This window comes from Canis lupus, chromosome 25, assembly GCF_048164855.1.
Source record: "Canis lupus baileyi chromosome 25, mCanLup2.hap1, whole genome shotgun sequence".
Taxonomy (NCBI): Eukaryota; Metazoa; Chordata; class Mammalia; order Carnivora; family Canidae; genus Canis; species Canis lupus.
The window spans coordinates 45727595-45750827 of record NC_132862.1 but is presented as its reverse complement, the minus strand read 5'-3'; the positions used below and the strand labels follow the sequence as shown (position 1 = coordinate 45750827).

General features: G+C 43.8%; 1 protein-coding gene across 7 annotated transcripts in view; it reads left to right on the top strand.

The window, feature by feature from the left end:
* Positions 1-23233, top strand: part of BID (BH3 interacting domain death agonist) — a 39852-nt gene that overhangs the window by 8423 nt on the left and 8196 nt on the right. For 5 of the 7 annotated variants that reach the window (XM_072799676.1, XM_072799677.1, XM_072799678.1 and 2 more), the window contains exons 2-3: positions 20008-20083; positions 22762-22972. In XM_072799676.1, the coding sequence (XP_072655777.1) occupies positions 20072-20083; positions 22762-22972 (223 nt within the window). In that variant the 5' untranslated portion in view covers positions 20008-20071. Of the gene's footprint in view, positions 1-13766; positions 13898-19807; positions 19847-20007; positions 20084-22761; positions 22973-23233 lie in introns of those variants that run through there. The other 2 variants (XM_072799674.1, XM_072799675.1) reach the window with 2 other exon arrangements.

Sequence of the window (23233 nt, the reverse complement as noted above, 5' to 3'; positions counted from 1 at the left end):
AGCCACCCAGGCTGCACCGATTTTATTTTTAAGTAGTCTCTATACCTAACATGGGGCTTGAATTTTTATAGCACTGAGATCAAGAGTTGCATGCTCTACCAACTGAGCCAGCCAGGTGCCCTGAGAGTTAATTTTCAAGAAGTCCAGTTTATTTGATTTTTTTTCTTGTATCACTTTTTTTTGGCGTCATTTCTAAGAAATTGCCTCACCCAAATCATGAAGTTTTATTCCTGTGTTCTAAGAATTTTATAGTTTTAGTTCTTGCATTAATTCTATGATCTGTTTTGAGTTAATTTTTGTATATGACATGAGGTAGGGGCTTGTGGATATCCCAGCCGGCCTGAACCATTTGTTGAAAAGACAAGTTTTTACCTTCCCGCTTTGTCAAGGAGCTGTCAACCATAAACATTAGCCTGTATTTATGGACTGTCATTATTCTATTGATCTTATATTTCCATATGAATCATGGGAACCATCTGTAACTTTTTGCAAAGAAAGCCAGCTGGGAGTTGGAGAGGAATTGCGTTCAGTCTGTAGGTCAGTTTTGGGGAGTATCACCATCTTAACCATAATTCTCCCAGTTTGTAAGCATCACGTGGCTTCTCATTTATTTTTTTTTTTAAGATTTTATTTATTTATTCATTAGAGACAGAGAGAGGCAGAGACACAAGCAGGCTCCTCACAGGGAGCCCAATGTAGGATTCCGGGATCATGACCTGAGCCAAGGGCAGACGCTCAACCAACCTCCTGAGCCACCCAGGCGTCCCATGGCTTCTCATTTAGTTAGATATTTACTTTCAACAGTATTTCTAGCTTTCAGTGTACAAATTTTTTTTTTCAGTGTACAAATCTTATGCTACTTTTGTTACCTGTATTCCTAAGTGCTCTCTTTTTCTTGATGCTGTTATAAAGGTGATTATTTTAATTTCGTTTTTGGGTTGTTTATTGCTAGTGTAGAGAAGTACAAATAGATCTTACAATACTTATGTCCTGCAACCTTGCTGAATTCACTTGCTAGTTCCAGTAGTTTTTTTATTGGATTCCTTGGGCTTTTCTATATGTGAGATCATGTCAACTCAGTATGTTTTCAAGCTTCTCAGTTGATTCCAGTGTGGCCAGGGTTGAAGAGCCATGGGTTAGATCAGTGGTTCCCATGCCTTTGATAGGGAAGGGGGAGGGAACAGAGTCAGAGCACTTGAATTTCTAAGGACTTTTCCTCTGTGTTGTGGAGAAGAAGCTTAAGTAACCTACAACCTGGGATAATATTAAATTGAGTTAATGGGTAATCGTTATTTACCTAGATAATTTTAAAATAAGGCAGAATCTTGAAACATTGATTATTGGGTATAATCTTAAGGTTTTTTTTTTTTTTTTTTTTTGAATGCTTTATCTTTGGCTAGTAATGGATGTGAGGAAGTATAAAAGGTGTGTGTGTGAGCAGGGTGGCAAGAGAAGTGGTGTTACGCTGGGTTCAGGAGCTGCACAAGTCTGCTAAAGCGCTCATGTGTGACAGACAGCTCTCAACTGCTAGTTCTCTGGGGAGCACAAGTCAATTACTTTGGTTAAAAGTGATACTTAATATGGATGCCAGAGAAAAACTTTGTGTATATGCTTTTCTTTTTCAAGCAAAAGTGTTATTTTTTTTCCCTCAAAATAGTATTTCTGAAACTTCTTGGTCTCTGGACTCTTTTACACAAAAAAATTATTAAGGACCCCCAAAAGTTTTTGATTAAGTGAGTTTTATCTATTATATTTTCTGTGTTTGAAATAAAAACTGAGAAACCTATTTATTTATTTCTAAAGATTTTATTTGAGAGAGAGAGAGAGAGAAAGAGAGCCTGGGCAGGGGGCAGAGGGAGAGGGAGAGGGAGACGCAGACTCCCTGTGAGCAGGGAGCCTGATGCGAGGCTGTCCCCAGGACCCTGGGGTCATGACCTGAGCCGAAGGCAGATGCTCAACCAGCTGAGCCACCCAGGCACCCCAGAACTGAAAACTTTTAAAGTATTTGTTGATTCATTTGAAAAGGTCAATGCTCATTGCTTGTTAACATGAATTTTTATAAATACTATATTTTATAAAAACACCACTTTTTGTGACAACAGCACTGTTTCATGTTTCTGCAAATCTGTTAAATGACTGAGTCTGAAAAGAAACTATGATATATGTCATAGCTTTGGCAAAGTTTGCTTATTTTGATGGTCTTGCTTTCTTGGTTTACTCACTGATGCCTTTCTGTCAAAATGAAACATTATTCTTTACTTTCGGTGTAATTCAACTGGATGGCAGAGATTCTGTAAAACAATAATTTTTGATACTTTATTAAATTATTGCTTAAAGGGAGAAAAAACCCACAAAGAACAAAGGCTCATCATTTATGAAAGAACTAAGGTTTTGTTAGTTTTATTAATAGAGAGCCAGCTCTGTTTCTCAGGTGCCCCATGATCCTATCTTAAATGCCCGGGGGCCTCTGAAAACACTTTTGATGTTGCCTTCCAAAAGTTGGACCCTAAATACAGAGATTTTTTTCAGAATATCTGTTACGCCTAAAACAGCCATTGAAATTTCTCAGAGTGCCCCTGGAAAATCACAAAGGTCATTCACCTTATAAAAAGAGAAATGCTATAAAATTAATTAGATTTGTTTAAAGTGCCACTCTTGTGAGGACTGCGTGAAAAGAATAGCTGTCAGATCAGAAGAGGTGCTCACTTGGGCTTTCCTTGGTTACGTTTGTGCAGATAAAATGTTAATGAATGAAAATATATTTCATAAAATGTTTGCTTTCTGGGAATGCCTTTCTGTCCATAATGTTTTTATTCTTAGGGGAAAGTGCTGAAATCTGTTATGAAATAGTTACATATTATACCCCAAAACAGAATTTGTCCTCCATTCTTTTTTTTTTTTTTTTAAGATTTTATTTATTTATTGCATGAGGGACACACAGAGAGAGAGAGAGAGAGAGAGAGGCAGGGACACAGGCAGAGGGAGAAGCAGGTTCCATACAGGGAACCTGATGTGGGACTCGATCCCAGGACTCTAGGATCACGCCCCAGGCCGAAGGCAGGCGCTAAACCGCTGAGCCACCCAGGGATCCCCTCTCCTCCATTCTTATATTATCAGTTGGAGAAATTCATTAATCACAACCAGTAAGTGTCTGCCACCTGTAGATGATTTGTGGGGGGGGGGGGGGCGGAGGTTGTGTATATGTCTGTTGTGTATGTGTGTGTATCTCCAACAAAGGACAGAATCAGAGCCTTGTGAAAAAGGATGACGCCAGGTACCTTAAACTAGCAATACGTTAACACAGGTTTTTTTTTATTTTTTTAAGATCTTTATTTATTTATTTATTTTTTTAATTTTTTTTTTATTTATTTATGATAGTCACACAGAGAGAGAGAGAGAGGGGCAGAGACACAGGCAGAGGGAGAAGCAGGCTCCATGCACTGGAAGCCCGACGTGGGATTCGATCCCGGGTCTCCAGGATCGCGCCCCGGGCCAAAGGCAGGCGCTAAACCGCTGCACCACCCAGGGATCCCAACACACAGGCTTTTGAGCTAATGTGGCTTCAACAACTTTCCTACTACACCAGTGGGCGGAGTCAGGATTTTCAGGACATTTCTTCCTCTAGGTGAACTGCTGGCCTCAACCACTGCAGAACAGGGTGTCTGTCGGATTATGACACACCAGTGCGGGGAAACTGTGCTGTGGTGACTTGCTAGGAATATTGTGAATGTTTTCATAACCATTTTTTTTCTTTTTGAAGATTTTTTTTTCTAAGATTTTATTTATTTATTCATGATAGTCACACAGAGAGGGACAGAGAGGCAGAGACACAGGCAGAGGGAGAAGCAGGCTCCATGCAGGGAGCCCAACGTGGGATTCGATCCCGGGTCTCCAGGATCACGCCCCGGGCCAAAGGCAGGCGCCAAACCGCTGTGCCACCCAGGGATCCTTAAAGATTTTCTTTATTTGAGAGAGAGAGAGAGAGAGAGAGAGAGAGAGAGAGCACCAGCGCGTGAGCAGGGGGAGGGGCAGAGGGAGAAGAAAGCCCCTCCTGTGAGCAAGAAGCCCAACAAGGGGCCCCATCCCAGGACCCGGGACCATGACCCAAGCCGAAGGCAGTCGCTTACCAACTGAACCACCCAGGCAGGCGCCTCTCATTTCCATTTTCTAGGTACAGGCAGAAGGTCTCCTTCTTAAACTGTCTATAGTCTGTAACAGTTTAGTAGATTCTGCTTTGGGAAACTGAAATGAAAAATTTTATTTTATTTATTTATTTATTTATTTATTTATTTTTAAGATTTTATTTATTTATTCATGAGAGACATAGAGAGAGAGGTAGAGACACAGGCAGAGGGAGAAGCAGGCTCCATGCAGGGAACCCGATATGGGACTCGATCCTAGGACCCCAGGATCACGCCCTGGCCCAAAGGCAGGCGCTAAACCACTGAGCCACCCAGGGATCCCAAATTTTATTTTTATTTTTATTTTTTTTAAGATTTTTAAAATTTATTTACTCATGAGGGACAGAGAGAGAGAGAGAGAGACACACACACACACAGGCAGAGGGAGAAGCAGGCTCCACGCAGGGAGCCCGACATGGGACCCGATCCCGGGTCTCTGGGATCATGCCCTGGGCTGAAGGCGCCACTAAACTGCTGAGCCACCAGGGCTGCCCCTGAAATGAAAAATTTTAAAATGATACCTAGTTCTCTGCTGCCCTCCTGCTCCACCTCCCCCACCTGCCCCTACACCCTACCCTGGAATTCCTGTGAAGTCTCCCAAAATTGTGTGCTGCTATTCACATAGGTTCACTAAGAAGAATCTGTTCATTTATTTTATTTTTTTTTAAGATTTCATTTATTCATTTGACAGAGACCGAGCACACAAGTAGGGGGAGGGGCAGAGGGAGAGGGAGAAGCACACTCCCCACTGAGCAGGGAGCCTGATGTGAGACTCGATCCCAGGACCCTGGGATCACAACCTGAGCCGAAGGCAGACGCTCAACCACTGAGCCACTCAGGCACCCCAGAATCTGTCCGTTTAAAAAAATCTGTGGCAGGGTTCCTGGCGGGCTCAATCAGTACGGCATGCGACTCTTGGTCTCAGGGTTGTGAGTTCGAGCCCCACACTCGAACTCACACTCTACACCCAGGTGTAGAGATGACTTAAAAGTAAAATCTTTAGAAAAATTATAGTAAAACAGATACAATATAAAATTGATCATTTGAACCATTTTAAGTGTACAGTTCAGTGGCATTAATAAGAACTAATAATTCTCTAAAACAGGAATAATTCCTCATCTAAGTGGAACTGTGCAGTGTAGTGTACAACCATCACCGGCACCCATGTCCAGAATTTTTTCATCTTTCCAGCTGAAATTCCGTACCCCTTGAACAGTGGCTCCCCATTTCCTCCCCCCGCCCCCCAGCCCTTGGCAACCACCAATCTACTTTCTGTCTGAGAAGCTGACTACTCTAGGCACCATATATACGTGAAATTATATAACATCTCCCCGTTTGTAGCTGGCTTATTTTGCTTATTTCACGTAATGTCCTCAAGGTTCATACATGTTGTATCATGTGTCAGAATATTCTTTCCTTTGGAAAAAAAAAAAAGAATCTTCTTTCTTTTTGAAGCTGAATACTGTACCATCATATGGATAAAACCATGCTTTGTTTATCCATCCACCCATCTATGGACACTTGCTTAGCTTTTGTGAATCCTGCTGCTGTTCGTATCGGTGTACATATATCTGTTTGAATCCCTGCTTTCACTTCTTTTGTGTATATGCCCAGAAGCAGAGTAATACAGTATTGTATGAATTAAATCATATGGTAATTTTGTGTATGATTTGTTGAGAAACTGTTACCAAACTCAGGCTTGTCTGAGTTTGTGCACCTGATACACAGTAATCCAGTGTCTGAGGTTTGGAAGCAAAGGAAGGGCAATTATTATTATCAGAAGGGCACTCCAGAAAATCAGGGGATCATTCCCAAGGCTGCGTGGCACTATTGAGCCTAGGGATAGCATATATATTTGAGTGGAGGTTAAGGGGTTTCTTGAAACCTTAAGGGCATGGGTCTCAAAACAATCTGGAGGTAAGCAATATTCTGAACAGTGAGGCGCTATTTGGGACCTGGTACATCAAGACAGAGGTTATCATCTGGTCCCCATTAGGTTTCTACAATCCATGAGTAAACAGGGTGTAGGGATAAAAAGGTAAAGTTAATAACTGATGATGCATGAAACATAACTAGGGAACATAACAAAGTGGAGGTGAGTTAATAAAGCAATTAATACAACTATAGTTCTGCTTATGCTTTCAAAACAGGTCCAGGAACCAAGCGTTTGGCCTCAAAACTGCCATACTGTACTTTTTTTAAAACCAGGATATAATTGGACAAACTGATAAGCTTAACCAGGGCCTTACTTGGAATGTCATATTTCTGCATGATGCTCATGGAATCCGCTATGACAAACCACTTTTCACTCTATGGAGCCAGTGCCTTCAAAGCCCTTCCAGGAACCCTGCCTGGCCCCTGGCTTCTAGGGCCCTAGCTTACAGGGTGTTAGGAAGGTCACTTCCTGGCAGGCCAGGGAATTTAAGATACTTGGTGGGCCTGAATAAGAGAGGCAAGAGACTGAGTCTACACATGGACATAGCCAGACCGTATGTAATAGAACCCACCACCTGCAGCAGCCTGCCCAGGAAACTAACCCCTCCTTACGTGGTAGCTAGTTCAGGAAGGCAGCCTGCTAGAAATCACACGTCTGTCTCTGGTGACAATCCAGAAAGCTAAAAATAACTTCTCTAACAATTGGCCCCTAATGGCCCTCATTAATAACTGGTTTCCTACTGTTTGTCCTTGCTTCCAATTTAGGACCATCCAGAAAAGGCCAAATATGCACCCCTAACCAATCACTTTAGGGCACTTTAGGGCACACCTGAAGCCCCCTCCTTTTCTTCCCTGTAAGTCTTTGCATTCCTCTGCCTGCCTTTGAGAGTCTGCCAAATGCAAGTGACTGGATAAACAAACAGCCTTTGTTCCCAGTCGGTTGGGCTTCCTTTCTTTCCATAGGGGAATTCAGTCACATTGAAAGGAACTGCCTGTGAAACCTGCTGCAGTTGCTGAGGCTTGGTTTCCTGCCCTCAGGATCACAAATCAGGTGTTTAAAAGTCCCACCTGAGGGCATCCCCAGTGGCCCAGCGGTTTAGCGCCTTCAGCCCAGAGTGTGATCCTGGGGGCCGGGATTGAGTCCCGAGTCGGGCTCCCTGCATGGAGCCTGCTTCTCCCTCTGCCCGTGTCGCTGCCTCTCTCTCTCTCTCTCTCTGTGTCTCTCATGAATAAATAAAATCTTAAAAAAAAAAAAAGTCCCTCCCGAGATTACTCACAAAAGTCTCGGTTAAAAGTTGATTTTGTGGCCTTAGCAATTCAATATTTTGTGCTTTATATTTGTGTAAAAGAAACTTATGGAGGTTTAACTGGTCAGTGAACACTCTTGCTTCACTGATGTAAATTAAATTATCAGGCATGCGGAATGAGACCAGCCCTTACTTATGTCAAAAAACAATCTTTGAGATTATTATTATAGGCAGGAGGACTGTCAGGAAAAATCGTGACTTTGAAATGGGAAATAAAACCAACCTGAAGGTCTGACTAGTGCCCCCTTTTAGGTTTTCTTTGTTTTCTATTGTCTTTGAGTTATCGTATGTCTTTGTAAGTTGCAGAAAACTGATATAATGCAAATGGTTGTTCATAGAAATGCAAATGAACTGTCTAGTGGAATACCTTGTGATATTTAGTTTTGGGTCCATTTGTAAATTAATTTCAGCTTTCCCACTGCCTGTGGCTGGATCGTTGATTCCTTTGAGTGGTTTTAACATTTTACTGTTTCCTCCATTAAATGAGTTAAATAAACTTTCTTTTTTATTTTAAAGATTTTATTTATTTATTCATAGAGACAGAGAGAGAAGCAGAGACACAGGCAGAGGGAGAGGCAGGCTCCACGCAGAGAGCCTGACGTAGGACTCCATCCAGGGTCTCCTGGATCACGCCCTGGGCTGCAGGCGGCGCTAAACCGCTGCGCCACTGGGGCTGCCCAAATAAACTCTTTAATATGTGTTCGTTTAAGAAGGAAAAGAATAAGGAAATCAGCCTTCTTCAAACTCAGCATTTTTCTGAGGAGGACACCAAGGCCCAGAAAAGTGAACTCCCTTCCCTGCCCCTATCTTTTTCAGATAGCACTTTCTCTTCTGAATCCCCAGTCTGGGTCAGAAAAAAAACTATGTCTATTTTCGTAGATATACAGCTGACCTTTGAACAACATGGGTTTGAACTGTGCTGGTCCACTTATTTTTTTTTTTTTTTTAAGAATTTTTTAAATTTTTTTTTTAATTTTTAAAAATTTTTTTATTTATTTATGATAGTCACAGAGAGAGAGAGAGGCAGAGACACAGGCAGAGGGAGAAGCAGGCTCCATGCACTGGGAGCCCGACGTGGGACTCGATCCCAGGTTTCCGGGATTGTGCCCTGGGCCAAAGGCAGGCGCCAAACCGCTGCGCCACCCAGGGATCCCTGCTGGTCCACTTAGATGTGGATTTTTTCCATACATAAACTTAGGCATTGATGAATACAGTGCAGTACTGTAAGCGTATCTTCCTGATTATTTTTTTAAGATTTTATTTATTTATTTATTCATGAGAGACACACAGAGAGAGAGAGAGAGAGGTAGAGGGAGAAGCAGGCTCCATGCAGGGAGCACAACGTGGGACTCGATCCCGGGTCTCCAGGATCAGGCCCTGGGCTGAAGGCAGCGCTAAACCACTGAGCCACCCGAGCTGCCCCCTGATTTTTTTTTTTTTTAGGATTTTATTTATTTATTTGACAGAGCATGATCAGGGGGAGCTGGAAAGGGAGAAGCAGGCTCTCCACTGAGCAGGGAGCCTGATTTGGGGCTCCATCCCAGGACCCTGGGATCATGACCTGAACTGAAGGCAGACACTTAACAGACTTGAGCCACCCAGGTGCCCTCCTGATGATTTTCTTGATGACATTTCCTTTTTTCTAGCTTACTTTAATTAAAAAATTTTTAAATTTATTTTATTATTTTTTTAAAGATTTTATTTATTGATTGATGAGAGACACACAGAGAGAGGCAGAGGCAGAGATATAGGCAGAGGGAGAAGCAGACGCCCTGCAAGGAGCCCGACGTGGAACTTGATCCCAGGACCCCAGGATCACAACCTGAGCCAAAGGCAGACTCTCAACAACTGAGCCACCCAGATGGCCCAATTTTTAAATTTTTTTAAAAGTTAGATTTAAGGCAGCCCCGTGGCGCGGCAGTTTAGTGCTGCCTACAGCCCGTTGTGTGATCTTGGAGACCCGGGATCGAGTCCTGCATCGGGCTCCCTGCATGGAGCCTGCTTCTCCCTCTGCCTGTGTCTCTGCCTCTCTCTCTCTGTGTCTCTCATGGGTAAATAAATAAAATCTTAAAAAAAAAATAATTTTTTTTAAAAGTTATATTTAAAAAAAAATTTTTTTTATTGGAGTTCGATTTGCCAACACATATAGTATAACACCCAGTGCTCATCCCATCAAGTGCCCCTCTCGGTGCCTGTCACCCAAGTCACCCCATCTCCCCTTCCATCTCCCCTTCCACTACCCCTTGTTCGTTTCCCAGAGTTAGGAGTCTCTCATGTTCTGTCACCCTCTGATATTTCCCACTCAGTTCTCCTCCTCTCCCCTATAATCTCTTTCAGTATTTTTAATATTCCCTGAATGAATGAGACCATATAATGTTTGTCCTCCGATTTACTTACTTCACTCAGCATAATACTCTCCAGTTCCATCCACGTCGAAGCAAATGGTGGGTATTCAGCCTTTCTGATGGCTGAGTAATATCCCATTGTATATGTAGACCACATCTTTATCCATTCATCTGTCAATGTAAAGGTTAGATTTATTCATTTTAGAGAGAGTGACAATGGGGTAAGAAACAGAGGGAGAGGAGAGAGAGAATCCCAAGCAGGATCCACACTCAGTACGGAACCCGATGTGGGGCTAGATCTCACAACCCTGAGATCATGACCTGAGCTGAAATCAAGAGTTGGACACTTAACCGACTGAGCCACTCAGGTGCCCCTGTAGCTTACTTTTTTATAGGAATACAATATATCATACATATAATAGGCAAAGTATGTGTTAATCAACTGTTTATGTTACCAGTAAGGCTTCTGGGGGATCCCTGGGTGGCACAGCGGTTTGGCGCCTGCCTTTGGCCCAGGGCGCGATCCTGGAGACCCGAGATCAAATCCCACATCGGGCATCCCGGTGCATGGAGCCTGCTTATCCCTCTGCCTATGTCTCTGCCTGTCTCTCTCTCTCTCTCTATCATAAATAAATGAAAATTGAAAAAAAAATAAGTTTAAAAAAAAAAAAAGGCTTCTGGTCAGCATAAGGCTATTAGTAGTTCAGTTTTGGGGGACTTAAAAGTTATATGTGGATTTTTGACTGCATAGGCATCAGTACCCCTAATCCCCACGGTGTTCAAGGGACAACTGTATATAGAAGACCTAGTTCTATCTATAAAAATGGATATAAATATATCTTATATATTTAGCTATAAAAAGATACAGTTATAAAATATAAATAGATTTAGATATAGTGAAAATAAAGGAAAACCTCACTCATGTAGAGTCAGGAGGCCAGCAGGGGGCACTCCAGGTGCAACCCTAGTAGGAGGAGAGGTATATGAAGGTCCATGCTTACTGTCCTGCCCCAGCAGGAGGACGGATGAGAGGACAAGTGAGCCCAGCCAGTGAGAGGCTGTCATAACTTAGAGAAGCCCCCAGTTTACTACAGTGGATTTTTTGTTTATAATGGCCCTTTCCCCTCCAAGCGTTCTTCTTGCAGAGGGCTTGTCTATGGTTTGCCTTAGCGGTTTAATTTTTTTAAGGTGAACATCTCATATGCACAGTTGACCTTAGAACAACATGGGGGTAGAGGTGCCAGCTCCCGCACTTCCAGCACTCCCCCATCAGAAACCTACATATAACTTTTGACTCCCCAGAAACTTAGCTGCTAATAGCCTACCATTGACTGGAAGCCTTCCTGATAACACAGTCAGTTAGCTTGGGCATCTCTGCAGCTGTTGAGGTGTTCCCTGCTCTCATTGGGCAGCCTCAGGCCTTAGCCTCAATTCTGAAATTTGAGGCGAAGTGCTGTCTTTACAGGGATGTCATGAAGAACAGAGAGAAGGCTGCAAGCAGAGGTGACCCTGGCACTGTGGCTGGTGTATTTGGATGTTGTTGGTACATGGTAGTTGCTGGCGTCCTGTGAGGAGTAATGATATTTGCCTTCCCTGCACCTTAGAGGCCTAGACTGATCAGGGTTGGGGAGAGAGGGTCTCCTAGGAATCAGCTGTGCAGAATGTCAAGTCCCAGGTTGCACCCATCACAGACACCTGAGACACCTGTCTCAGGGCTAGTGAAACCCTGGCTGTGAACATGCTAGGTAGCTGGAAAGCCTTGTCCAGAGGGAAGGCAGTGGCTTACGGCTTCCCCTTCTCATCTACCTAGCCATTTTCCCACTGGATCTTAGAAGTGAGAGGACATCAGTTCTTGGCTGCTTTGAGTTTTCCTTCTTACTGGCAACTCTGGTTAGGAATTGGGGTTCAGGGATGGAGCCATTGTTGACACAGAGCCTTTGAGGTTTTCAGTGGCTCTTCACTCCTGTATGCCGACAGCTGACCGGTGACTTACTGACTTTCTTCTTAAGTAACAAAGCAATGAAGCCAGAGGTAAACCAGATGCAGGCAGATACTCTGCCCTGGAGGTTTTTGCATCCCCTGAGGCCCTGCTCAGACGAGTGTGGGACTGCAGCCCCCTTTCCTAAAGACCTCCATTGGGCCACACTTCCCCAGGGTACTGTGGTAGTGACCCCAAGGACTGTGTGACCTGGGCACAGCCCAGCTAAGCCACAGTCAACTGTTGGCTCTGATCACCATGAGGCCTGTGCACACGCTGAATTTTTACATCTATTATCTCTGATTCTGGACTTAGTAGGAAAAACACCACACCGTGGTATTCATTGTAGTCCTGTTTGTTTGTTTGTTTATTTATTTATTTATTTATTTATTTATTTATTTATTTATTATTTTTCATGTGACCCTGTAGTCCTGTTTTTAATGGTGAAAAAATTGAAACTGTCAGTGTCAAGTAATAGGGCTTTAATTGTATTTTGGTGTATATGTACGGGAGAACAGGGTTTTCAGTCTCAACACTGTTGACACATTGGGCTAGATAATTCTCTGTTCTGGGGCCTGCCCTGTTGCTCTGTAGGATGTTGAGCAGCAATCCCATTGGATGCCAGGAGCACACACTCCCGAGATAAACCAAAAATGCCTCCAGACATTGCACATGTTCCTTGGGGAGTGAAGTCATCCCTGGATGAGGACAAACCACTGCAAAACAAAACATTTTTTGAAAAATACCTATTGAAGCAGAAATGTGATCACAGTTTGAAAGTAGAAGACAGAGTCTACCTGAAGATGTAGGTGTATGCATTGTTAACCTTAAAATAAAACTGCCAGTTATTTTTACCAGCAAAAAATAGGTCTATTCAGCAATAACAAAAAATTGCAATTTGGGACAAGCTAGCCAAGCCAAAGCCATAGACAAGTCCCTAGAACAAAAGAGAGGAACACTCTTACGGAGGAAAGGGAGAAGTTGGGAGGGCTGTTATAAACAAAATTTCATTGGATTAAACTGGGAATTTGAAGGATAGTGGCTTTTCATTGGCTGAGCTGTGACCGGCTCTCACTGGCTGGTGGGTACGGGGAAGCCAGCCTGCCTTCTTCCCTGGGAGGTAGTCAGGGGTGTGTGGCAGCAAAGTGGGTCTGCCCTTTGCAGCTGACAGGTGGCAGGGTGTGGGTGCTGGCCCCCTGCTGGCCTCCTAACTCCCATTCTAACCAAGGTTTCCTTTTATTAATGTTCCCATTTTCCCCTTTTGATCAAGATCTCTTTTTGAAAGCATTGCTGATCAAGAGTCAGGTTTTCCACATGTAGTGGTTTTGTTCCTCAGTGTGGAGAAGGACCTTCCCTGGTTGTCATGTCCTACTTGGGAGGGAAAGTGCATAGCAGTTGGAAACCACATAAGGCTACATTTGGTAACTAGGAGGGTTAGGACGGAGACCTCTCTGGCATTTCCCACCTCTAGTCTCTATCAAATTGTGAGCATTGGAGATCATCTTGAAGCACTGAACCAGCATCATGCTATTGGATACGTTGTTTTTAGAGTCTGCTGGACAACAAATTACAAAACTTAAAATAATTATATTTTAATTTCTGTTTGAGGAAGTAACATGAATTCCAAATTGTATGACAGTTTTAAGCCAGGACTCCACCTCTGAAAATAGCCAGCTGAAATATTTATTGGCACTCAATTCTGACATCTGGGAGAAAGGTTCTTTCTGCAGAACAGCAAAACTTAAGTGAGGTTTTAAAATAGTACTGTTATATCTCAAAACAACTGTTTGGGGCCAAATGTCTTATCGATAATCTAGCCTCTGAAGTTGCAAATTCAGAGACCTTTAATTTGGGTAAGAGTCCAGAGTCTGTTAATAGTATAGATGAGAGAAGGCTTTTGTGAATTGTGAATCTTCTTGACCCTCCAGAAAAAGCGAGTGAGAAATGAGTCACAGAATCATGATGAGGTTGTTTCCGAAAGGCCATAATCAAAAGAAGAGGTTCCCCATTTCGCAAGGGCTTGGGAAATGCAAACATGAGAAGACAGAGAAGCTGTAGTGAGATAAAGGCATACGAGCTTGCTCCAGACATCACGGAAAGCTGTCTCCTCCCCGTGTTGGCTGCTTCAATTCCAGGAGACCTTTCCTTCAGGTCAGCAGATGGTGTGCAGGTCCAGCCATGGTCTGGTGCTTTCTTTAGATGTGTCTTGTGAATCCAGGCATCTTTCCCCTAGAGTTTGATGGCATAAGAGTTGGTTAGCAGTCTCTGATAAGGTCAAGTCTTTCTGGAGGTGTCTTTTCCAATAGATAAAATCGTCCTGTTGCAAGATGTGATGCTTAAGGCTGTCCTCTCCTGGGAGCTCAGTGTGAGAAGATCGCTCTACCAACTTTAATACAGGCAATTAGGCCTTTACAATTTTGAAGTATATCTCCTTTTATCAACTGTGGGTTAGAGGAGGCAGGGGCCAAGTGCACTGGATGTGCTGTGAGTATCTCAAAGGGTGACAGTCCATGATTACCCATAAGGTAGATCTGAGATTTGGGAGGACTGGTGGCAGTGCTTTCAGCCAGGGCATTTGGAAGATCTTGCCAGCTGAGTCCCAATACTACTGTTAGTGTATTTGACTAACCCTGAGGATTCAGGAAGGTATGGATAATGAAAGTGTAAAACCAGTCAAACAGCACAGACTTGTCAAAGCACTTGATCAGTAAAATAGGTTCCCTGTTCACTTAAGTTTGAGAAGGCTCCTCAGATAAGGATAATCCATCCATCCTTCCTTCCTTCCTTCCTTCCTTCCTTCCTCTCTCTCTCTCTCTCTCTCTTTTTCTTTCTTTCTTTCTTTCTTTCTTTCTTTCTTTCTTTCTTTCTTTCTTCCTTTCCTTTCTTTTCTTTCTTTCTTTTCTTTCTTTCTTTCTTTCTTTCTTTCTTTCTTTCTTTCTTTCTTTCTTTCTTTCTTTCTTTTTCTTTCCTTCCTTCCTTCCTTCCTTCCTTTCTTCTTTCTTTCTTTCTTTCTTTCTTTCTTTCTTTCTTTCTTTCTTTCTTTCTTTCTTTCCTTCCTTCCTTCCTTCCTTCCTTCCTTCCTTCCTTCCTTTCTTTCTTTCTTTCTTTCTTTCTTTCTTTCTTTCTTTCTTTCTTTCTTTCTTTCTTTCTTTCTTTCTTCTTTCTTTTTTGTTTTAAAGATTTATTTTATTTATTTGAGAGAGAAAGAGCACAAGCAGAGGGAGGCCTGACCTCACGACCCTGATGAGACCATGACCTGAGCCGAAACCAAGAATCAGACACTTAACTGGCTGAGCCCCCCAGGCGCCCCAAGGATAATCTTTTCTAACTGAATGTTAGCCACAGGAGAAGTGTTTGCCATTGTAAAAGGGAAAGCTTTGGTCACAAGCCGTGACTGGAACATTTATTTATATCCATGAGATGGGGAAACTATATAAAGTCCATTTGTCTGAACAGCTTTCCCTGGATTGTACTTGGGACAGATGGGACCAGGGCAGTGGGCAGTTTTCTGCGGCCTTTATTAATGCTTTGCCGTCAGTACTGGTTCACGAATGTTGTCATTTTGTCAGTAGACCAACGGTTTAATGAATGTACGGTGGTAAATAGCAGAAATTTTAGAATTTCTGGTAGGGCTGGATTGTTCTTTCATCCAAACTGGAGTTCTTTTTTTATCAAACCATCTAATAATTATTACATTCACAATATTGTTTTTTCCTCTCTGGGTCAATTGGGTATCCGTGGTCAATTTTTTCAAATTTGCATTTGTGAGAATATCCTTTTGGAACACGACAGAGGTTTGACTACTGGTTTCCTTGAGAGTGTGGTTTTTGTTTTTGTTTTTTTGTAAAACCGTCAGCCAGGTGGTTTCCTTTGAATTCTATGGAGTTGAGTCTGGGAGTTGAGCCCAGGAACCTTAATAGCTGGAACAGCCAGTAAAAGCATGGCATCTAATAAATTGTGGACATAGGAGTCTTTTAAAATTGTATCTCCATTGGAGATAAGGACACTTTGTGGTTTTCATAATATTTCAAAGTCATGAACTGCTCCAGAAGCCTATGGACAATTGGAGTAAATATTTGCAGGTTTATACCCTTGGCTAAGGTGCAAGCTTCAGTAAGGCGTGTAGCTCATCGTGCTGGGCTGACACGGCTGGGGGTAACAGTGCTGCTCAGTGACTTCAGGATTTGCAGTAACGCAGCCAGCATGATATTTACAATTTTCCTCTTTATCAACAGAGACACTGGGAATGCCCTGCATAGATCAATTACGGTGAAAAAAATCTGCTTTCAGTAGAAATGGATCTCAGTAGCATATGGGAGTTAGGGACAACAGGGTGCCGTGGGATAACAATGTTCTTTATTGCTCTGAGGTCCTGGACAGGCTTCCCTCCTTGGCCGCTGGGTTTTCTCACAGGTAAAACAGGGATATTCCCGGGTCTAGGGCAGGAAGTAATGAGGCCTGAGGCTGGTAATCTTCAGTTACAAGCTTAATGCCTTGAAGTGCTCGGGTGTCTTTGTTTATATGGTGTCGATTAATGCTGAGGAAGGTTTTGAGGAATCTCTTTGAATCTTGATGAGAGGTACACTGTGGATTCTGCTAATTATCAATTGAAGATTTTGCTCATAAGGAGGAAAGTAACTGATCCGATAGATAGGAGTAAATCTAAATAAATGATCAATGTCTCCAGACTCGGCTATAGCGCCATCGGAAAAGGAGCATCTAATTTTTTAAAATAAAAAAAATAATAAAAAGATGTCAAAGGATCATCTAATTTTTCTGGCTGGCTATTTTGATTACTACTGCCAAATTTTAGAATTACTTACCCCTTTGGGGAGAAAGAAATTCCAGTCTGGTACTTTTCTAAAAAATCTCAGCCCAGCAAGTGAAGGAGGGTGGAAGGAGAAAAGGTTGTGTATCTCTGAAAGGGTCCAGGCAAAGGAAATAGGTTCAGAAACAGGAACCTGTGGAGGCTTATGAGAGACCCTGCCTATCGGAAAAAGTGTTCCTGTACTCGGCAGTAGAGGCTGTGGGGTTGAGCACCGAGAGTAGAGCTCTCTTAGTGTGGACACAAGGATGTTAATTCCTGGTCCAGAGAGTGGTTTCTCCAAGCCAGTTAAGAGGGAGGATTGGGAAGAGCCCCTGTGGCTCCCTGGAGCCTCATCTTTGAGAAACAGGATCCCAGAAAGTCTGGCTTTGGGGCTAAAGCCCTTGGAGTGCTTGAGTTTGTAAGAGTCTTTTTTCTAGTGGCCTCTTTGCAACAAGAGCAGAAATGAGGTTTTGGGTTTGTTTAGAAACTGCATTTGCTGATGTTGCAAACTGAGAATTTTAGCAGTCTTCCTTTGAGGTGACTGACCTGGATGTGAGCCAGTGGCTCTGGCAAATTAACTGAATCTGGAGCAGATGTAGTTTCCATTCCATCTTAGTCCTTTTTAACTCAAGGAGAAAAACCAGCCCATTAACAAACAGATTTTTTTTTTTTTTTTAACAAACAGAGTTAAACGCTACCCAGGTAGATTCACATCAAAAGGAAGACCAGAACTTTCTTTAAAAACCTTGTAGAGTTGATTGTCATGGTTATGGACAGGTTCATCAGGCCTTCTGTGCAAGCCTAAATTTTGCTCCAGTCAACAGCTTAGGAGAAGCTACTGGAATTTCTCGTGAACATGTCCAATGAGTGTTTAGCACATTGCAAGTTAGGGCAAAACCACAGTAATTCACAAAGCAAAGGAGAGGACTGCTGGGGGAAGCTGGGAGGCTGCTGAAAGCAAAAAGCCCATTTTTAAGGAGGAAAGCAGGAGTCTGAGTATATTGGCCTCTCACTGGTGACTCGTGCTAGCCTCTCATTGGCTGGGTTGTTGCTGCACCAGAGGAAAGCCTTCCTTCTGCTGTGGTACTAGGTGGTAAAGTCGGGCCTTGCAGGCGCTGTCTCTCCCTGTTGGGTCTGACATTCATGGGGAGTTGGTTGGCTCCTGCTGGCCTTGACTCCATTCTAACCACGGTTTCCTTTTATTTTCACAGTATCAGAATCTGGAGAAAATCAATTAAATGTTTGTGTGAATTCTCTCCCCCCCCCCCCCCATTTTACAAAGATTTATTTATTTGAGAGAGAGCAAGTGGGCATGGGCATGCGTGGGGGCAGAGACGAAGGGAGAGAACCTTCCAGGGGACTCTGCTGCATGCAGAGCTGGCCACAGGGCTCCTTCTTTGGACCCTGAGATCGTGACCTGAGCAGAAACCAGGAGTGGGACACTTGACCGACTGAGCCACCTGGGCGCCCCACATGCGAATTATTTCTTGAGAGAATGAGGTGGAGGCCAGGGTTGTGTTCACTGCACCTCTACATTGGCATCAAACAACGTATCGACATGGTTTGGCTTCATGGTTTGGCCTATTTTCCTGAGGGACGTTTCTGGTTTGTTCCTTGTTCTGATTTTGATAATTGCTCCAGCTCTTGCCTCATGCCCTATGGAGGGCCTGTAGACCACCCATAATGCAGCGTTCTTGCTGGTTCCCTGTCTGTCCAAATACCTGTGAATGAGTCCTTAGCTCTGGGCCCCCTTTCCCCTCACTCAGCCAGGAGCAGGGTGGGGGCTCTTCCAGATTCCCAGCATGAGGGTGGGGGTGCAGCCTCTAGCTTCGCATGACCTGACGGCTGACAGGAGCACCCGAGACAGAGAGATGGGCAGATCTGAGAGTAACTGTGTCCCAGAGATGTGCGTGGCTGCTTAGTGGCAGAAGGCCTGTCTTCCATTGGTGCTGGTCTTGTTCTAGCTTCCTTTTCACGTGCATGTGGGAGCCTCACCCTTGCTTCCTACAGAGGAGTGCCTTGTCTATTCTTGTTTTCTTTTCTTTTTTTTTTTTTTTAAATCTCTTCTGTGTTTAAGAACGAAGATAAAATTGCCAGATTTGGCTATTTTTACCCTACAAAGTGTTTGTTTCATTTGGTTCAACCTAATATTGTGTGTAAACACACATACACAGGCAAATACATTTTAAGATAGGATTGTATTGTTGAGACTGTTCTGCAGAAACCATTGTTCAGTCTGTCTTGAACATCTCTCTGTACTGATGCATGCGTAGCTCTCTCATCCTTTTCATGTAATGTATGTTCCACTTCATGGGCATAATCTTTTTGACCTCAATCCCCAATTGCCTTTTGTTGGTTAGTTGTTTATGATGGGTTATTTAGTTTCGAATATCTGCCATAAAGGAGCTTTAATCTTTTGTGTAATTGTCAAATATATAGTCTCTTTCCTTCTTTTTTCTTTCTCTCTTGGCCACCAAATGGTAAGAAAACATCTTGTTTTCAAAGCTTCTTTTTCTTTATATACATTTGATAAGAACTCTTTCTGTATGAACGCCATTGAAACCATGTGGCCTGTGGAGAGAACTGGCCTGTCTAGCTGTCTCTTACCCCCCAAACCTTATTCTCTCATCCCCTTAAGTCAGGATCAACACAGTGCACAGAGCACAGTGCACCTACTTCTCAGCAGAGTTGTGTGGAACAAAAGAGTTAATGTGAATGCTCTGAGGATAGTTGCGTGCTGAAGGAAGGGTTGTATAGTGGTTGTATTAGTGGTCATAGTAATAAAACAGTCCTTGAAAACTTCTCGGTGTACTTTATTGGGTAACTTTCTTCTTCTCCTTCTTCTTCCTCTCCTTCTTCTTAAGATTTTATTTATTTGAGAGAAAGCATAGTGGAGGGTGGGAAAGGGCAGAGGGAAACCCAAGCAGACGTGGCATTGAGCCTGAGCCTACTTGGGACTCCATTCTCACGACCCTGAGATCACAACCTGAGCCGAAACCAAGAGTCAGATGCTTAACCAACCGTGCCACCCAGGCGCCCCAGCTAACTTTATTCTTGTAGGAAATGCACTAATATAAGTATTCGCTTCAAAAGAATTCATAAGCTAGACTGCCCTGTTTGCCTGATCAGTGAGGTCTTATGACCGTGAGCTGCGGGTGGGAGGGCTGAACTCTGAGGTTGAGGACTGACCCTTGGAGCAATCAGTGCCTTGGCAAGTGTCTATAATGAGGAAAACCCCAAAGTGTTCTCACTCAGTTGCTGCCAGGTTCCATGCTGAGAAGGGAGCAGCCTGGGTGAGTGTGGTTGGGCTGGGTGGGGTGTGGCTTGGCTGCCGTGGCTGGAGACTGCCTCTGAGCCCGGCCCAGGATGGCTCCCTTCTTTTCTGAGGGTTCTGGAGGGGTTATCTCTGCAGGGAACAGCTGCATACCCTGTGTGTCTGTGTGTCCTTTTCCAGGCCGCTGACTTGGGACGTCCACAGAGCCAGAAGCAAGTCAGAGCCCTGCAAGGCTGCCCATGCCATGGAGTCTAAGGTCAGCCCTTGGGCTTCTTCTGGAGGAATGCTTTGGGAGGGGAGTGAGGATTGACTGGGACCAGCTTGTCCTTTGTGTGTGTGCTGTCAGTGTGGACCCAGCTGACCCCTCCTGTGGCAGTGCTGCAGAGAGGAGCCTCACATTCACAACTTACTGGAGCACAGTAAAGAAAAGAAAACAAAGACCTATCTTGTCTCCTTGGCTTCTTCCTTCCACCTTGTGCCTGGTCGTGCACTGGAAGGGCAAGGCAACTTTCTGATTCAGAACCATTTAGAAGCTTTAGAGTTTTTTGGGGTGATCACCCTGAGGTCTTATAGGTCACTGCCCTGGCTTCAACAGGATGATACCTAAATTGCCTTCTCTGTATTTACCTTTTAACTAGTTGGAAGAGAAAATTATAGCATATCATGTTAAAAGCTCTTTATTCATCTTCTTATAATAGAGTCTTTCTGCTTCTTTCTTTGCCAACTTCTGTAGAGGCCTCCAACACTAGGGGCTCTTCTGTGTCCACACTGTGTTAATCAACCTTTTCTCACTGGCCATTGTGGGAGGTATCTGCAGAAAATCTAAGGATTTGGTGGTTAGTAAACTTGGCCCACAGTTTCTGAATCCCTAAACATAGCAACATCTGGCACCTGGAAGGTTCTTAATGTGTAGTTGAATATTCTCCTGAAGGGTGGGAACCATGTGGTTTTCAGCTTGGTGGCTAGAGGGCCTGAGACATGGTGGGCTCAGCAGAGATGGTAGCTGCTTGGCCAAAAGACTTCAGCAGCTTCTCGTGTCCTGATGAAGGTCTGCTCTCTGTATCCAAACTTCCCTTCTGTTTGGTGCCGTTTAACCCTGCCCATTCTTGTCTTCTACGTGTCTACATTTCCCTTAGTTTTTCTTGTAGAGCAGGTCTACTGCTATACTATGGTTTATCATTCATTCAAGTAGGTTCCACACCCAGTGTGGAGCGCAACACAGAGCTTGAACTCATGACTCTGAGATCAAGACTTGAGCTGAGATCAAGAGTAGGACACTTAATGGACTGAGTCAGCCAGCCACTTAGCCAATTGAGCCACCCAGGAGCCCCTTGATCATTTCTCTTAACATACTTTTTTCTGTGATTTAAAAGGATAAATAGCTGTTAAATCCTTGCATCTTCTGAAACATCCATTTCAGCTTTTATCACTAGAAGATCAAAAAGGGTCATAGTTGGGCACTTGGGTGGCACAGTCAGTTGAGCATCCAACTTAGCTCAAGTCGTAAGATCCAGCCTTGTGTTGAGCTCTGTGCTCAGCAGGGAGTCTCCTTGAGATTCTCTCCCTCTCCCCCCACCCCTCCTACTTGTGCTTCCTCTCTCACAAATAAATAAATCTTTTTTTTTCAAGGGTCACGATTTTATATTTGGTTTGTCACAAGCTCTGTCTGTCCTTGAAATTCAATACTATCAACTCCTGAGCCTACTTTCTGATACCTAGTTTAGTCTGGTCTGTCCTTGACGTACTCATCTAACAGTGTCTGTCCAACTGGTACTGAACATTTGAGTTGTGTGGTAATTTAGCCCACACCCCTACCCCAGCCCTCCTTTCTTCTCTTCTAGCCAGGACATCTTCTTAAGGTAGAAATGAAAGATGTTCTTGAGTTTCTAAGCTGTCTTATGCCACCTGGCCTCGCCATACAGGAATCAGAAGTATTTGATACAGTAGAGCGTTTATGTGATATTTTCCCCCTTTTAAGAAATAATTCCAGAGAAGGAAAGGCTGAATAACAATACATAAGCTCCGTGTTTTATGCATTTCATTTATTTAAAACAATTTGTCCTCTAAAAACCATCCTAAAAGTTTCCTGAAATTTTTTTAATGAAAAATATTAAGGACTTAGAAGACAGAAATAAATGTGACAGCACCTTCATCATCTTCTACTTAGCTGCTCTTACAGTTGAGTAGGTATGTTTTACATTTATCTGGGCAGATCTCAGTATATCCCTAGTCTTGTGGATGATTCCCCCTTTCATTCTAGGTCTCTGATGGCTCTGCCACTGGTACAAGTACTCACCTTTGTTTGCCAAGAACACTGTCCCAAATTCAGTCAGTACCCCAGAAATGTCCCTCCTGGCTCCAGAGTACAGATGCTGAACTGAGTGGTGCTGGTGGATGGAGAGGTCGCGAGTGGAGATGGCCAGCCCCTCACGTTGGAGCAGGAGCCATCCTTCTATATTTGGACTGTAGTGAAAGGGCATATCCTCCTGAAGCAAACCAGCCTGCCCAAAGGCAGATGTTATCTGTGGTCACTACTGCCCAGTATTTATGGAAAATCTGCTAGTTGCACAATAGCATCTTGGCTGACAAAGGAGATTATGAAAAAGAGCTTCTGACTGCTGGATGCATAGCTGGTAGGGGGACTGAAGTTGCTGAAAAATACACGGGAGTTAGCAAAAGCATGTCGGTGTAAGGATGGCATCTAAATGATATTTGCCAACTTCCCTGAAGCAGCCTTTGGAACTTCCTCCTCCAAAAGCAAGGCATTGCAAATGTGGCATCTGCCTACTGGGTCCTCTTGTCCCCACAGGGTCATTCAGACATCTTGGGCCATGAGACTGTTTCAGGCCCAGCTGCCCCCAGCTCAGCTGCAGGCAGGGCCTCTGGCCCTGGACCAGGTTCCCTCACATTTCTCTGACTCCCTTTTTCTCTTAGGTGAGCAATGGCTCAGGCCCCCAGGATGAGCGTATCACCAATTTGCTAGTGTTTGGCTTCCTCCAAAACTGCTCCAACTATAACTTCCACGAAGAGTTGGAGCTGTTGGGCCGAGAACTGCCCGTGCCAGCTTACCTGAAGGAGGACTACGACGATGAGCTGCAGACAGATGGCAACCGGTGCAGCTACTTCCTGGATGGTGGGGCGAGAGGTAGGCATGTGGTGTGGCCTCCTCTGCCCCAGATATGGGCTTTGCTGTCTCCAGGAACATCGAGGGAACCAAAGTCCTGGAGGGGACCTTCGGGCTCAGTCTCCGCTTCCCTGAGTTCAATCCACTGTAGATATTTATGTCATATGGTGGTTTGGTCTGTACCTGAGGACTTCGGGGGAGCAGGCCCGCCCGAGTTTCCAGTCAGTTGAAATCCACTGTTTATGATGATTCTTTGTACAGTACCTTATGCTTTTACTTTCC